Source organism: Diuraphis noxia, unplaced genomic scaffold (assembly GCF_037042655.1).
Source record: "Diuraphis noxia isolate RWA-SAM2 unplaced genomic scaffold, SU_Dnox_SAM2 contig0006, whole genome shotgun sequence".
Taxonomy (NCBI): domain Eukaryota; kingdom Metazoa; phylum Arthropoda; class Insecta; order Hemiptera; family Aphididae; genus Diuraphis; species Diuraphis noxia.
In genome coordinates, this window is record NW_028301716.1 from 1,654,442 (window position 1) to 1,670,236 (window position 15,795).

General features: G+C 28.0%; 2 protein-coding genes across 2 annotated transcripts in view; both read left to right on the plus strand.

Moving 5' to 3' along the window:
• LOC107164530 (uncharacterized) overlaps positions 1-15,795 on the plus strand; it is a 319,058-nt gene that overhangs the window by 191,357 nt on the left and 111,906 nt on the right. Inside the window, exon 2 of the mRNA XM_089229966.1 lies at positions 15,054-15,183. Coding sequence (XP_089086092.1) covers positions 15,054-15,183 — 130 coding nt within the window. The remainder of the gene's footprint in view (positions 1-15,053; positions 15,184-15,795) is intronic.
• On the plus strand, positions 4,941-8,703 carry LOC149054481 (zinc finger MYM-type protein 1-like). The gene is made up of 2 exons (XM_089230097.1): positions 4,941-5,613; positions 5,744-8,703. Exons 1-2 carry the CDS (start codon positions 5,415-5,417, stop codon positions 8,296-8,298), a joined length of 2,754 nt encoding a protein of 917 aa, XP_089086223.1. The 5' UTR covers positions 4,941-5,414; the 3' UTR covers positions 8,299-8,703.

Below are 15,795 nucleotides of genomic sequence, written 5' to 3' on the forward strand. Positions count from 1 at the left end.
TACATCACTTGTTTATTATGTTTTTTATGTTTTTTATGTTTTTTACCACCTCTCTAGTGAAATAATAATATACTCATAAGTATTCTTACATGACGTGCTGTAACAATTTTTTTTAGTATTAACACGTATTTCAATCCACTACTGATTGTTCTAGAATCCACACTGTACCTGGATACCTACTAATTGTTATTATTATCATTATTAACTATTAATAGGGTACCAGCATTTCCTTACAATGAACGAGGATTTTACACAATATTATTTAGCATTTGTTTTTATTATTTCCTAAACTTGTATGTTCTTTTAAAGTTTTGTGTACTCAAACTTGTTAACAATCCCCACAACTCACACCAACAACCAAAATTTAAACCATTTATTCAAAACTTGTACCTCTTCTATAAATCTCTCAATGGGGTGGTTTTCTATACCTATGTTATAAAATATATAATATTTATACACTGGCTACCCCACGTGTACTGTTATTTCTAATACTCTGGCTAGCACAGATGCATATTATCTATACTCGACGTCGATATTACAACCGTTCAACTGCATATGATTGGTACACAAAAAAAAAATAATAATAATACATCGATATGATGTAATTATGTATAATATTCTACTTTTTTCGTGTACACATATTATAAGGTTATTCTCGGCGATATTATTGGATATATATCTTACAGATATATAATTCATAATATATTATATAGTATTATGCGTAAACTACAAATACGAGCAAACGAAATCACAATAATTCAAACGATAAATAATAACTGTCACCGTCTATAGATAATACACGGCGCAGGAATGTGGGCGTATATGTTGTAATATGAATTTCGTATTGTGTTCACGTCCACGTCACCTTGTATACCTTGGTTCTATATTATTATATAAAGGTAGACAATATGTTACTCGTGACATTCAATAATATAAGACGCTCTGAGACATTGCTGTACGGTAGGTAGGTAAATATGTATTTTCGAAGTAAATAAATCGTTGAATCTAGCTCGTGGAAGAGTAATTATATTTAGTAAAATACAAGCTTTTCAATAAGCATATAACATCGAAATAATTTTATCAATTCGGCAGTGTATGTGAAATAACATATTTTTATTCAAATTCATTTGGTAGTTAATGTACAATGTATACAAGTTAATAATGTCTTTATACATAAGAATCAACAAGCTTTTTCTTCGCTTCAATTATTCTTTTAAAAAGATGTTCTATTGAGTACCTATCTAGATAATTAATTTAATAAACATGCACTTTAATAGTGTACGCTACAAATCAAAATTATAATTTAAAATAAATGCATAATTTAATCATAGGAACTGCAGGGTTAGTAAATTTAAAACCAGCTTGCATAACAAAATATTTAAACACTGTAACATTCGTTACACCTTATATATATATACATATAAATATTATACCCACACTTAACACACACTATATGATTGACTAATACATAATATACACACTCAACACTCATGCACATAATTACTTATTATTAAAATTACACACAACAGTTAGTTCGCCGTCACCATCAACAGGAGCGAACTCACCAATACACTTATTAACAGCCATCTACATTAGTAAATGTAAATCTATTTTTAATACAATAATTAATATGGATCTATAAATCAAACGTCTCTTATTATTGATAAAATACCTCATACACAGTGCTTTAACCCCCAGCTACGGAAAACTTATCCATAAGGAATAGAAAACCTTTCCTGGACAACTAATATCGTAACAAGGTCCCCCGGCCACGTTGCAACTCTAAATGAAGCGATAACAATGCGTGATTGTTATGTAATTAATATTGTGCTTTACTTATAGGTTAGGTTAATTCTGCTTTGGAATACGATATTAAAACTCTATGTTGTCATTCAAAAAAGTAAAAACTTAAAAAATGATAAGGATAAAAAATATTTAAAAATATAATTTTTTAATAAAAACGTTGGTTTTTTAACAACTTGAAACTATGTAAAAAAATATTTTGAAAAAAGTAAATACTTTTTTAAATAATGAGTGTTCAATGATAAAAGAATCACCCTGTATAATATACAATTTGATACAATAAACCAGCTATAGCATAATAATCTGCAATATAATAGTACTATATTATGCATAGGGAGGCAAATTCTGAAATTGTATACAAAAGATAAACTACTGAGTCATTGGCCTGTATTTATTCTTTTATTATGAAATAAAACGCAATTTGTCTCAAAATATAGGTATGTCATCAATAAGTAACTAATAAAAATATTCAATTTTATTACATAATAAAGCATTAAACTTACCTACAATATTTTATATTTGAGTAATATCCAAAAATAGAAAAAATATTTTAAAATATCACGATACTTGGAATTATTCATTTAACTAGATGTTTATAAAACATGAAGTGACTATTCATATTGCATTAATATATTTAGTTATAAATATTTAGTAATAATCAAATTAAATAAATTAAGTAACAAAGTGTGAAACTGTATGAATGCTTAAATAATATTATTATAGTACTCCTCCACACTAATTCTTCAAATTTTTAAATTGTTGAGTATTAAATAATAATTTAAAGTTCTTGAATTTGTTTTTACTACGTAACGCGTGTTTATATGCCGATACAAACTTTATTTTTATAATCAGAACCCCCTTTTTTATTGAAAATTATTTATTGGATATTTGTTTTGAAAATATTTATTTACCAACCTATTTTAAAATTCAAATGTTAATTTTTTGGAAGTTAAATTTGTTATGCTGAGAATAATAGTCCTTAAATTAGATTTTGAATTACTGTGTTGTTTTAGAAGAAATTGAGTGTGAGCATGCTTGAAGAAATAACGAATCACTATATGTACATAATATTATACACTGTAAATTTTAATTTAAATATTTTGAATACTTCTACAGACATTCATTGTTTCCAATATTACAGTTTACGGATAAGAGCAATTAAAGTTTTAATCTTATATTTATTTGTTGGATTTTCCTAGTCATTCTGATTAGTTTCGGGCGATACTAAGCACTTAAAACTGTATTTTATGACTTTTATATACGTTTAAAACCCTAGTATAAATTAATAATAAGGATTCTCGCCAATCCTCTGAAATGATGGTTAACGATGCAAATATTTGAAAGAATTCCTCATAACTACTTTTCATCTCGTCGAAATACTTATGAAATTTGTCGCCGTATAATCAAATTATTCACCTTGTAAAGATGTCAACGATTAGGGACCGTTGTGAAATCGTTCATATTTTTACGCTTACGGTTCACCGTTTTCAAAAGATTGGTGTTTACTTTGGTTACCAGATTCAAATATTCGTAACAATTGAACCGTTACAAACCCGCACATTTTTTAAGCCCGAATGAATTCAATCTTCGTGTACGTCCATATTTACCTACCAATGAGGCATTACAATTCACGACGTACTTGGTCAATATTTAAACAACGATTCATATAAAAACGCTATATATTTGTATTTATTTATTTCAGTTTAATTTATAGTGAATTATATTAAGATTATATTAATATAAGAAGAGCTGATGAGTATACAAACTGAGTTTTGCTGGTATCTAACATATATTTATCAAACATTTTTTTATTGAAAATTGAAAAATTGGAATAGAAATATTATTTAGATACTTAAACTATTTATAGTTAAGATTTAGTAAAAATATCATCAGTTTACTGAAGTCTATGATAGATATATTTCTTTATAGAATTTACAAAGCTCACATGCAAAATATAAGCTATGCTAAGTGGTTTTTTTCTGTTTGAAAATGTTTAATATTATGTTTATTTATATAATTATATATAAAATAATACATATGTCATACGTTTGAACCCTATATATTTTAATAATAAATAAAATATGTTTAATATATTATAATATTGTCATCAAATTGTATCTATTACAGTTCTCTGTAATCTATTATGTATTAAACCCTGTTTTATTCTGAAAAACACTCTTCATGGAGCTACATAACTATTCTCAAAAACGTGAAATATTAGAATTACATATTTTGTTACGCAATTCAAAAGCATATAAGGTTTGGTATAAACTAACAAATTTCTTACAATTTAAAACCCTAGATTACACGCACTATAAATATTCACGAGGTTCCACGCACGCGGTGTTTTTGACCGTGTACTGAAATATTTCAATTAAAATTCGATAAATTCGATAAATTGAATAATTATTATTTTATTGGTTTTAAATACATAAAAATTGTCAAATGATTTTATTGATTTATAATGTAAACGAATTAAACCTAGCCACCGATTTCATCAAACTCAGCATTTTCACTATCAAGATTTTTGATAAGTAAACGAACTTGATCGTTGTCCATTCTAATGAAAAAATAATATAATGTAAAACAACTATATTGAAAATATAGCGAGACTAAAACAAATAATTGCCTGGTAAAAATAAAATGTAATAATACTTATATTTATCAATGTTTTATCTGTATGTGTATTATACTCGTAGTTACACACAGTATGGCGAACCAATGTCAACTAGTAACAATCTTGCCAGTCACAATGAAAATAAAATATTCATTTACGTTTTATCGATAGAAAATAACGTCTTATCGGCGATAAGAGAGTTTAAAAAAAAACCCATATTTGAGTTTTCATAAAATTAAATTGTGTATTAATGTCACATTATAGCACACACACGGTCTTTTAGACCGTATATTGATAGGTAGTGAACTTTGAACCATTCTAAAGACTATAGTATTATAGTTTATCACCTAATTAGAAGGTATCTGGATTGAGTTAGGTTAATATTTCGTATTTTTGAACAAATTTACAAAATTCTAAAAGCCCGGTCTTTTTGACCGTGAAGCGTGTGCTGTAATGATTAATGATATTTTTTATAAAAACCACATTATATATTATAAATATTATATGCATAGACAGGGGCGGAGTGGCCCACCGGGATACCGGGAAAAATCCCGGTGGCCTGGAAGCCAAATGGCCCGTTTACCTAAAGTATAGATAATAATAATGTAGAGTAATGAAAAAATTTATTTATCTATATATATACGAAGACGAAATCAAATTTAATTATAAGTATACCGTATCTAATATACGCACGTATATACCCACTTCAGTTCAGTTCACACTATCTATTTTTATAACTTTCGCTGTAGCCTTCTATGTCTTCGACACGGAGTATTATGTCTATATTATATTATATCTGTGGTCTACGACAATATCTTATCGGTTTATCGCCTCGCTATACTATCGAATCAAATGTACATTACTATATTTTTTCGTTATTTTGTCATTAGATAAAATACGTTGCGAGTGGTAACTACATTTATATTTCATACGTATTAAAAAGTTTTGTTTTTAAATATTATATTCATTTCAACCTAAAATATTTCTCATCAAAATGAGCGATAATAAGAAAAGAAAAGGTGGCGCTGAAAGAGAGAGGGAAAAAAGTAAAAAGTTATTGATGTTAAGTGGAAAACAATGTATGAGATTAGATTCATATTTTGGTAAAAGAAATCCAGTTACACTTTCAACGGATTCGGAAAATATCTCTGATCATAATGATTTATCATTTGAAACGGATCATACTTCCCAAGGTAAGCTTATCAAATAAAATTATTTTTTTATATAGGTACCATATAAGTTATAAATTATTTAATAAATTTTAAGTTATAACAAAAAAAGTAAAAAGTTTACCCCTTGACCACCCTTTTTTTTATTTAACAGATATTAACGAGTTTACTAACGATGAAAAAATATTAAATTCCGAAAATAGTAGTTCTGCTCTAATGCAACTTCAACATGACACTCCGGTTATCAATCCAGAAAAAAACGTAGAATTAAACAAATTTAAGAAACCAAATTCTCATAATTTAAAGTACTTTTTTCAAATTCATCCGGTACAACCGTCTGATGATTCAATTTTACCATTTTCGAGTAAAAAGGTATTTTTTCGTAACAACAAATTAAATAGGAATTGGTGTACATACAATGAGCATTCAAAACAAATATTTTGTTCCGTTTGTTTGGCTTTTTCGACTGACAGTAATGCATTTACTAATGGTATGAGTGACTGGAAACATGTTTACCAGCGTATTTCAGAACACGAGGCAAGTAAATGTCATATGCAATGCTCTGAAGCTTATTTTATGCATGTTCAACAAAAAAATATTGAAAATTTATTATTAGTTGACCAAAAAAGAATACAAAGAGAAGAAGTTAAGAAAAATAGGGCAGTACTTGAGAGAATTATTGAAGTTATCAAGGTTATTGGAAAACGTGGTTTAAGTATACGAGGTAAAAATAATGAAGCTGCTTATTTACTCAATGACCCTATCTTAGATCATGGCAATTTCCTTGAAATGATTATATTATTAAGTAAATATGACGCTGTTTTAAATGAACATTTGAATAAAATTATAAATACGAGCGAAAAAATGCATAAACATGGATCTCAAGGGCGTGGAAGTTTTGTTACTCTTTTAAGTCACTATTCAATAGATAATGTAGTTACATCAATCTCTTCATTAATAAAGTCTACTATTTCAAATCAAATAAAACAATCAGATATGTTTTCTGTTTTGATTGATACTACCCAGGATATCTCGGTGATAGACCAGTGTTCAATTGTACTAAGGTACGTAATAAATGGAGAAATAAATGAAAAATTAGTCGCTGTTAAGTGCTGTACTGATTCTACAGGGGAAGGTATGATGAAGTTATTACAATCTGCATTATTTTCATTAGACATAAACATTACTCGTTGTATTGGGAATGCTACAGATGGTGCAGCTAATATGCAAGGCATGTATAAAGGTTTTACGTCTTGGCTTAGCAAAACAGCGCCCGAACAAGTTCATGTTTGGTGCTATAGCCACGTTTTAAACCTGGTAATATGTGACGCTACAAAAAACCCAGTTAAAGTAGCAACGTTCTTTTCTATCATTAATTCATGTGCCGTATTTTTTAAAGAATCATACCAGCGTATGAATATTTGGAAGTCAATAAGTAATAATCATCACGATAATATTCGAAATAAACGTCTTCAAATCATCGGAGAAACGAGATGGACCGCAAAGCAAACAGCCCTTAACAGAATTTTTGGTACTTATGATAAATTTGACGATGCTTTGTATACAGAGTTGATTATTTGTCTATCTAAAATATCTAATAATGAAGGTTTTAAGCCCGATATTCGATCTAAAGCTAACTGTTTATTGTCATCATTATTGAAGTATGAAAATATCCTCATTGCACATATGTTTATGAAAATATTTTCTATAACAGGTCCCTTATCAAGATACTTGCAAACAAGTGGCTTAGATTTATTAAAATGTCAACAAATGGTCGAAGGCACTTTAAAACAAATAGAAAAACTCCAACGAGATATGGAAAATATAAAAATAACATGTGATAAGTTTATAGAAAAGGCTCAACGAATTATTGATTTAGAAATTGAAAATACTGAAGATGAAAAAAATAAGAAAGATTTAGAAATGTGTGATATTCAAGATCAGTTTGAAAATAAACGTATTCAAAGAAAGAAAAGGATGTCTACTTATGAAACGGAAGATGAACCAATAATTAATGCTGCAAAAAAATTTGAAGTTGAAGTTTATAATAAAGTATTTGATGCTATTATACGAAGTATGACTTCAAGGTTTATTAAAAATAATACATTATACTTTGATCTTTCTCTATTATCGCCAAACAATTTTGAATCATTCAAAAATGGAATGCCGAGTGGTGCATTATCTACATTATCTTTGAAACTTAAACCATTTATTGAATGTAACAATGATGTTGAACAAATTAAAAGCAGTTTATGTGAAGAATTATTACATTTTTCTAGCTCATGGGAATTTTTAAAAAAATCAGTAAATGACGAATATAATATGATATATTGTGAAGATAGTGAAAATTCTGATGACAAAGAAGATTCAAATTCATGTAAAATAAAGCCATGCAGAAGTTGTCAAAATTGTCCTCTTTGTTGTTACAAGGCCTTAATTAAATATAGTTTATTTTCTAACACATATCCAACTTTGATGTTGGCATATCAATTCTTACTGACATTACCCGTAACACAAGTTGCGTGTGAAAGATCATTTTCAACACTGAAGTATATAAAAAACCGATTAAGAAGTACGATGAGCAACGAACACTTAGAAAATTTCATGTTAATGGCAATCGAGAAAAAAACACTAGTCGAACTTAACAATGACGAAATAATAAACTCTGTTGGAGAAAAGAGTAAATTATTAAACAAATTATTATTGTAAGCATTGATTAAGTAGGTATGTTATGAGTAATGTTATAAGTTAATGTTAATGTTATAAGTAAAACAATTATTATAATTATATCTGAAGCTAAAGTAGTTTATTCTTTGTAAGTTAATATATTTATTTTAATTTTATTAGAACATATTATAGGTATAAAAACAATAATGATTTATTATTATTTTGGTTTGTGTATTTTTATTTCGGTTTTATAGTTTTGTTAATAGTTTTATCTGTAAAATACATGCACTGTTATATTGTATTTTAGTACCTACCTATTTGTTGTTTGTCTGCCTATATATATTTACATACAAAATTAGATAAAATACAATTTTTAATCAGGAATTGAAAATTTTGAGTGGCCTGGAGAAAATTAATTTTCCTGGCCTGAATTTTTTTCCCACTCCGCCCCTGTGCATAGACAATCAGACGTCATCAAACTCATCCTGCACATATAGGATGGAGTAAAAGGATAAGTCACTTTAAACATTGAAATGAAGATGAAGACTATCAATAATAGAATCATAAGGATAACTATTTATTTTTATTATGACTTATGAAAAACAAATTCTTTATTAGATGACATTTTTTTAAATAAATAGTTAATTTATAACTATGAATAAGACAATTTAAGATGGCTCGCTCTACTTGGTTACTTTATTACTTATATATCTTCGTACCTATTATTCAATAATAGGCAATATTAGTTACTCATTTTTTGATATTATTTTAATATTGGATAGTATGATTTTACTTTTAATAGAATCATTGCTATAATATGAATATATACAGTTGTAACTACTAACTGGTACCTATAATAGACATATGGACACAACGGGTTAATTAGGTGTTCTAAAATTATTTTTAGAAACCTAAAAGTGCTCTATATTTAATAACTTATACATAAGAGGACGCCATACCCGCATGTGTTGTCTTCGTCTTTCAAGTGCGTAACATGGCAAATTTTATGCTCAGCAGTTCCAATTTAGCTCCGTTAGTTTACAACTTAGAGTAAATTGACCTCTTATAAGAATTAAAGGTAACATTATTATCTAGATTTTCACTGAGGCTTTTTATTAGATTTCAATTTTGAAGCAACTTATGAGTATTTTTAAAACTGTGAATTGCTTGTATATCTTAAAATACTCATAACTCGCTTCAAAATTGAAATATAATAAAAAGCCTTTGTGAAAACCTAGATAATAATGTTACCTTTAATTCTTATAAGAGGTCAATTTACTCTGTTTTAGGAAATTTAGCGTATAGTCTAAAAATAATTTTCATATCCCGTAGAATGAAGAGTGTTATTCTAGTAATCTACTATATCGACTAATAATCGATTATATACTGTGTGTACGGAATATTTGATTGGATCATTAAAAAAGTGTAACAGCGTAATTTAGTTATAACGTGCCATAGATGTGCCATAGAGCTATTTCAAGCGCCTATTATACGCCTTTATAGTAAATATTCCATCCTCAATGTAAAAATCCAAGTGAAGATCGGTATAAATAGGTTAGATAGGTATTATATAGGTTAGGTTAGGTAATAGATATAGATAATATTATGTATAACTGTATTAGCAATTTAAAATCGGATGTTTATGAACAACTAGGGACCGCAAGTTCAATTATAGAGGTGAGCAGATTCTAGTTATTTAACTTTTCTCCTGTTAAACTTTGAGGTGGGTAACACAAATTACATTTAAACCGATACCGCATAATATCTACCATGTATAATCTATACATATTCGACCGACAATCTCTGGTTGTATCATGCTCACGACCCGATAAATACCTACGTTCGAATATTACGCATGGGCGTGAAAATAAATCGAATTAAGCTCACCATAACTTGAAAGATAGGGTTAAAAAAACAATAAAACCGTCTTCTGAAATGGTGTCTCGGCATTCTGGGATGGTAGAATATAATATAGACATGCATTATTAGCACTTATTTTGAGCACCAGGCAAAAATTCTGAAATAACCACGGTAGCTTAATAATTACCAGACACCATAGGTTAGGTTAGGCATAACTAAAGACAAAGAAGTATTCAAAAATGAAAATGTCAACTTTAAACTTTTTCGTCTTTAACCCAAAAAGGGTGTTTTGCTCAAGAAGGGCAAAAAAATTGTCTCTGCGTTTAATAGAAACGACGAAAACAATTTTTCCTAAACTATGCACAGAAAAACATTAACTATAACGTACGTGTCTAGTTAAAAAAATATGAATATCTGGCTATCATAATATAATTTGGTAACGTCGACTATCAACAGCAATGTACCGATATTGCCTACCCGGAACGCCCGCCGTGTTTACAACATACAACACTATTGTTATGTAATATTTTTAATATTCCTCAAGGGACAGCCATAAATTACACAATACTACATGTTTATTGTTTACGGTTATAACAAATCGTATGTACAATAATATGATTGCATTTAACTCTGAGTTTGTTGTACTACAAAATATGTACATGCTTTTCTTAATCTAAACGAAGGAACAGAGCTTACAAAAATGTTTATCAAGACAAATGTATAAATTAAAAATAGACAAAACACCAAAAATATAAAATCGTTCTCGAAATATCTAAGTTTTTTAGGCCAAATGAAAAAAAAATTCAAAATATTCACAAAAATATAAACTCTTATTACTTTGCGCGTACAAGCGTATAAATGTTATTTTAAGCATAGCTCTTTCATGATATAATAACATGGTTAAGAATATAATAATGGTCGCATATGAATCATTGGTATGCATAATGAGATCAACTGAGCGCAAATTAAGAACGATAATTCCAATGGAATTCAAATAATTAACGTGGTAACTGGTAACGGCGTGTAATTAAAACACAGTACTCTGGCATATCCTATTTAAATTATGTATTAAGCCGGCTATGTAATAATAATAATAACAATATTTCTTTGGTGTGACAAGACTCAGACTAGACGAATTAAATTCGACATTTGTCAAATAACATCTCATTAAATTTCGATGCTCCGTTTTGCAATAAATCTACGACAACGTCCGATGCACAATTTAATATCAGGGGGATCAACTATAGGTACAAAATATACTTAAATGCGATATCGAATCGTTAGGAGATGGCAAGATATTAAAATTTTTAATTTGGAAAAAGCTATTATTGTTTTTTCTATGCTGGAGATCAGCCCATTCGATATGTTATTTAGTAATTTACGACTCATTAAAAACGGGGTTTTTTTTAATCCATTAATATTATTTCATAGTATTTTAGCTATTCATATCTCAGAAGACCGATCAATTCATGTAACATAAGCCAATAATAACAAACAAACATAACTAAAACACTAGGTATAGTTCGGAAAATAATTTTTTTTCTTATCATGTTATGCGTTTCATATTTCTACTATGAATGTATTTCTATTATCTAGAATTTATAGGCTGGTTGTTTTTCATGTGAAATGTTTTCACAAAAACAATTTATTAATATATTGTACCTCAACAATACTATATTTGTACTACAGCTTTGGAAGGCTTATATCGTAGTTGGCATTGGATTTATTTTATTGTAAGGCATTTCGTTCATTTATGCATTCAGAATCAAACGATAAAATTATAATTTCTTTTTAAGTAATTTTAAGCTTGAGCCAGATAAACAAATTAACAAATTACTGTGCATTATCTGCAGCAGTAAGTACGAAATAAAACAAAGAATAGTGCTTAATTTTCAAATGCATCGATACTAATAAATGAATAATATTCATTTATTAATAATAATTAACACCAATTTATTGTTGAATTATTCCTAGCAATAATTTATTATCGTCAAGTAACTAATTAAGTACAAAATCGAACTACCAGCGGAAATTCATACAAAATGACATAGGCAAAATGACCACTTGAAATTTGTAAAATAAAAGCACAGTCGGATTTCAGTTTAACCAGGATAAACCTATGTTATTCAAGTTTCAGTTAATTAGGTTTGTATATGAGATTTTTTGGGTGTAGGATTTTAGATTCTGAACGAAGTGATGAATGTATTGATTTAACAATGATGTGTGTTTTTTTTTTGTGTGTCTGTGTACAACATAACTAGACGAAATAATGCTTCAATTTCAAACTTTGGGGGTGGTTTCCGATGTAAAAGTGAATATCCTTGGTGCTTTATAAAGGTCAAAAGTAAACATTTTCCAACAGCTTTCAAAAAATCGAGAAAAACAAAAAAAAAAATGACAGAAAAACGGGAATATTTACGCAAAACCAGTTTTCGACCAAATCGATTTTTTTATATGGTTGTAATTCAAAAATTAATCACAGTAAATACTTGAAATTTTCACCAAATGTTTATGTTAATGTTATATACAGTTTAATTTTCAAAAATGTTGATTATTAAAATACTTGAAAATTTAATACAAAGTTTCTCATAAGTTATTCCTATGGTGATAAAAAAATTATGAGAATACATATGCATAATTTTTTTTTATTAGCATTTGGAGTTAATACATAATTATTGACTTAATACTTAAAAATTACGGCAATGTTCAAATTATCTTAGATAGAAATTCATAAAAGTTTTTCTTTTTAAATCTAAGATTTGAAAATTTAATACAAGGCTCCTTTCATATTTTTACAATAGCAGTTGAAAAATAAAAATAAATATATAACCACAATTTTTTTTTGCAAGCATTCAAATTTTAATTTTGACAACATACATGAAAATCACGAAAATTCGCAAATCATTTTAAGCTAGAAATTCATAAAAAATTTCTTTTTAAATCTAAGATTTGAAATTTTTTAATAATCTATAATATATCCTAGACAGATAAACCGTCTCCGTTCAGAATCGTTCTTCGTATACAATGATACCATCATTGCATTCAAATTTAACCTACCCTAGTCAGAGGTCCATCCCACCTCCTAATGTACAGCAGAGCGATACCCATTTACCACTTACTTTTATGATTTTTAAGGGCGTTATGAGTTCCAGCTGTTCCGGGTGTGGGGCCTGAAAAATTGTCTTTAATATACACAACCTCTTAAATTAAGTTACGCCCCATCCACCATAATACGCTATTCACCACGGCCTGGAAATGCACAACGAAAATATTGTTTGTATTATAATATTATTACTGTTAATAATAATATCATATTAGCACAAGTAAAACGCGTTATTATCTAGATAATGTTATTATACATAGATATAGTTTTGGAGGTTTACTCATCAGCCATTTCGCTTATTATGATAGACCTTTGGCGCCACAATATTTACTTGAGACGTATCTTGATATTATATAATGACCACAAGTTCGTTTCATGTCAATAACTATTATCATTTTAGTTTGGAAATGTAGACATCCCCCTTTTTTGTCTTATTTGTTAAAATGGTGAAACTAGGAATTAAAATATGAGTATTTTTTACTTGGTCAAATTTTTTTATCATTATATTGCGTGATAATTATACATTATAAAAAGAAAATGCAAGAGAGTAAATAGTAAACAATTTAGTTTATAACCAGAATTGTATGGAAAAATAACGTATATTGCAAAACCAGATTATTTCTTCTAAATCTCAAAATATTATGTGATCGTTTAGGTAAAATACGATCCCCAAGTATTTGACTAAAATAATAAAACGAGGGTATTTTTTCCCCTTAAATCTTTTATAATCGTTTTATTCTCATCAAAACATTTATTCCGAAATAAATAACCACGTTTAATGCGTCTAAACTAAGTAATTCATATAAAATGTATGGTAAAAAGCTGTCAATTACATAGTTATAATAGGTACGTAGGATATTAATAATAACGAACCCCATTTCGTTGTTAGCTTGACAGTTATTTAAATACCTTGGAATTATAAAGTGTATTATACTACTACTATCCAATTTCCGTATCATTGTAGTCTCATGAAATGTCTTAATGTTCATTTCTTATTGATGAAACATCGTAAAAGAACTTTATGTAAAAACACATCCATTGAATGAGTTTTAGAGGAAATAAGACACTCACTTTAAAGTACCTACTCAATATTATTCTTAGATCATGATGTAAGTAATTATCAACTTTTAAATGTTGATAGTTACTTACACTAGGTAATTTAAACGATTATAATAAGTTACATTTGTTTAAAATAATTTTTTTCCGCAAAAAAATTTAAAATAAACACGACGTGCTAAATTCATCAATAATCTAAAATCTGGCATATTTTTTTTTTTTGAAAATTATTTTAAGAATAAAATTTCATTAGAAACACAGTAATATCCATTCTCGTCGAAAAGTTTATTTTTGTAAATAAATTGCCAGTGTAACATAAATTGTAAATACCTATTACCTATACATAACAAAAATTGTGAAAATAAGATAATCTGTAAAATATTGAAATTAGTTTTAAACATATTTTAATTTTCAATTAAAATCGTGCTTAAATTTTACTTTATATTATAATTTCTTTATAAACGCCAGTGAAAGTCATCGCGTAAGGCTAATATAATTAAATTGTTTTTATACACATTTGTAATCGGTTAGCCAGTCGAGAAAATTAGTTTCGTCATTAAGATTGGTAACCGTCTATCTGATTAATTGAACTAAAAATTGTTATTTCTTCATTGTAAATCATATATTATTCGTACCTAGATATTAGACACCTCCCATTATAGTTATATTATATTGTCATTAATTTTATGTGTAAACAATCTACTAATATTATATTATTTTATTATATTGCAATTTTTTTTGTTTCTACCAGACTAACCAAAACTGACTTTTATTACAGGTGAATATCAGCAGTTCTTGGCTATTGCCAAAAAACGAATTTCCTGTTTTCTATCGACATTTTAAAGACAGAGTTACATGGTTTGAAGCCGACGCTGTATGCCAATTTCACCACGCTCAACTGGCCACAGGTAAGAGTGTCGTCGCTAACAGATAGAATTAAGCAGATCGTTCTTTCTATACGTAAGGTATATATTATGCTTGCTATAGTCGAATCGGCGGTTGGATAAATAATGTTTAAAGTAAAAACGCACAATACCGACCTGCAAACGACGTGTATTATGTATTTATGTCCGATGTCGGTAGTCGGTTCAAAGTTTTTAAAATATTTTCATCAGCTACACCCGTGTCGATGTTGAAGGAACTGAATTCAATCGCTATAATACAGTAGTAATAGACAACGAAGTTTTCAAAGAGAGATTATTTTTAAAATAGAATATCCTACATTTTTTTACGACATTTTTATATTTATTTCTTCACACATAAAACTGTGGAGTTGTTTTGATCACCAAATAAGTTAATCCCGTGCACATTCGAGCGTTAGATTTCGCTTAAGGATGAAACAGAATTGATTTGACTACGCTATGTAGTTAATAATAGTCACTTGGTTTAACCTATCTATTTTAGTTAATACAATTTAAAGTTGTATTTTAAATGAATTTCATAAAAAATATCGTTACAACTACATCACTCTATATTAATTCAACTATCTGGTTAGTTAATACAACTCGAGTTTCAGTTCT